We start from the raw sequence: 1,212 nt of genomic DNA, 5'->3' as shown, positions 1-1,212 counted from the left end.
TCCAGGCCTGCTTCTGGGAGCCACACTACCAACTCCTGGGGTCGTGGCCGTGGCTGAAGGGGCGGCCTCCACAGTATCTGCTGCCCCACGAAAGAGCACCACGGAGAAGACGGCCATTCTGTCCAAGCAGGTGTCTCTGCCCACCTGGATATCCGGCTCTGCCCAGGGGCGCCTCACGGAGCTCATGCCTGCAGTGGCCCACACTGCTGCTACCTTGGTGACGGGGGCCGAGGGCCCCTGGGCCAGCACGGTGCCCCTGGTGCCCACATCCTACCCGCTGAGCCAAGTCTCGGCCAGGACGGCCTCCCGAGAGAGCCCACTCATTCTGCCCCCGCAGCTGGCTGAGGCCCACGGTACCTCGGCAGGACCTCAGCCCCCAGCGGAGCCGGAGGGAGAGGCCACCACCCAGCAGTCCGGGCGCTCGGCCCCCGCAGTCCAGAGCGTCTCTGCGGGTTCAGCTGAGGCCTTTGCAACCACTGCTGAGGCCAGAACGTCTGCCGCCTGTGTCGTGAGTGGCTTGTCAGGGTCTGCCCCGGTTTGTGGACTCTCTTTGCCTTCCCTCCTTCTGTGCCCCTGGGATTGGACACAATCCTGCTCTCACATCCTCACGCCTGGCTGCAGCTTCTCCTTAGCCAGCTGTCAGACTCTCAGATGACATTTAGCCACCGTCCTGGCCCCTGCCCCAGGCTCCTTGGGCCCCTGATGCCATAGCAGATCCCACATACCCAACCTGGAGTCCAGGGGCCTGTTGGATGGCTTGATGGGACAGCCAGTGTGACAGCATGGTGTGCTGGCGTGTGCGTAGCATGTTTATGTCTGTGTACCCACACGGGACTCTGTGTGAACTCGTTTGTGTTTACATGTACGGGACTCCATGTGAACACTCATCTATCTGCGTGTGTGCTCTTGTGCGTGTGATGTATGTTGTTGCAAGATGGTATATGTCTGTGTGTTTGTAGGAAAAGAGATAAAGTGTGTATGCGTGCATGTTTTGGGTTTCTCTGAGTCTGAACTAGTGGTCCGCACACCGTTGTGCCTAGAGCTCTCTGCAGGGCCAGGCAGTTATGTAGACTCTCCGGCACTCAGTCCCTGACTCCAGTCTCACGCTCAGCCCAGCCCCAGGCCCTCGGTGGGGGCCGGTGTTGGGTGGGTGGAGGGAGGGTGAAGGCACCATTTCCTCATCGTTGTGCCTCAGGGTCCCCCACCCGCCAG

At 61.3% G+C, this 1,212-nt stretch overlaps 1 protein-coding gene across 1 annotated transcript in view; it reads left to right on the top strand.

The window, feature by feature from the left end:
• Positions 1–1,212, top strand: part of OTOG (otogelin) — an 86,394-nt gene that overhangs the window by 59,606 nt on the left and 25,576 nt on the right. Inside the window, exon 37 of the mRNA XM_010830664.1 lies at positions 6–508. Within this exon, the coding sequence (XP_010828966.1) occupies positions 6–508 (503 nt within the window). The remainder of the gene's footprint in view (positions 1–5; positions 509–1,212) is intronic.

The sequence above is a fragment of the Bison bison genome, unplaced genomic scaffold (assembly GCF_000754665.1).
Source record: "Bison bison bison isolate TAMUID 2011002044 unplaced genomic scaffold, Bison_UMD1.0 scf7180017864518, whole genome shotgun sequence".
NCBI lineage: Eukaryota > Metazoa > Chordata > Mammalia > Artiodactyla > Bovidae > Bison > Bison bison.
Note: the sequence above shows the minus strand (reverse complement) of the source record. Positions and strands in the feature narration are given on the sequence as shown.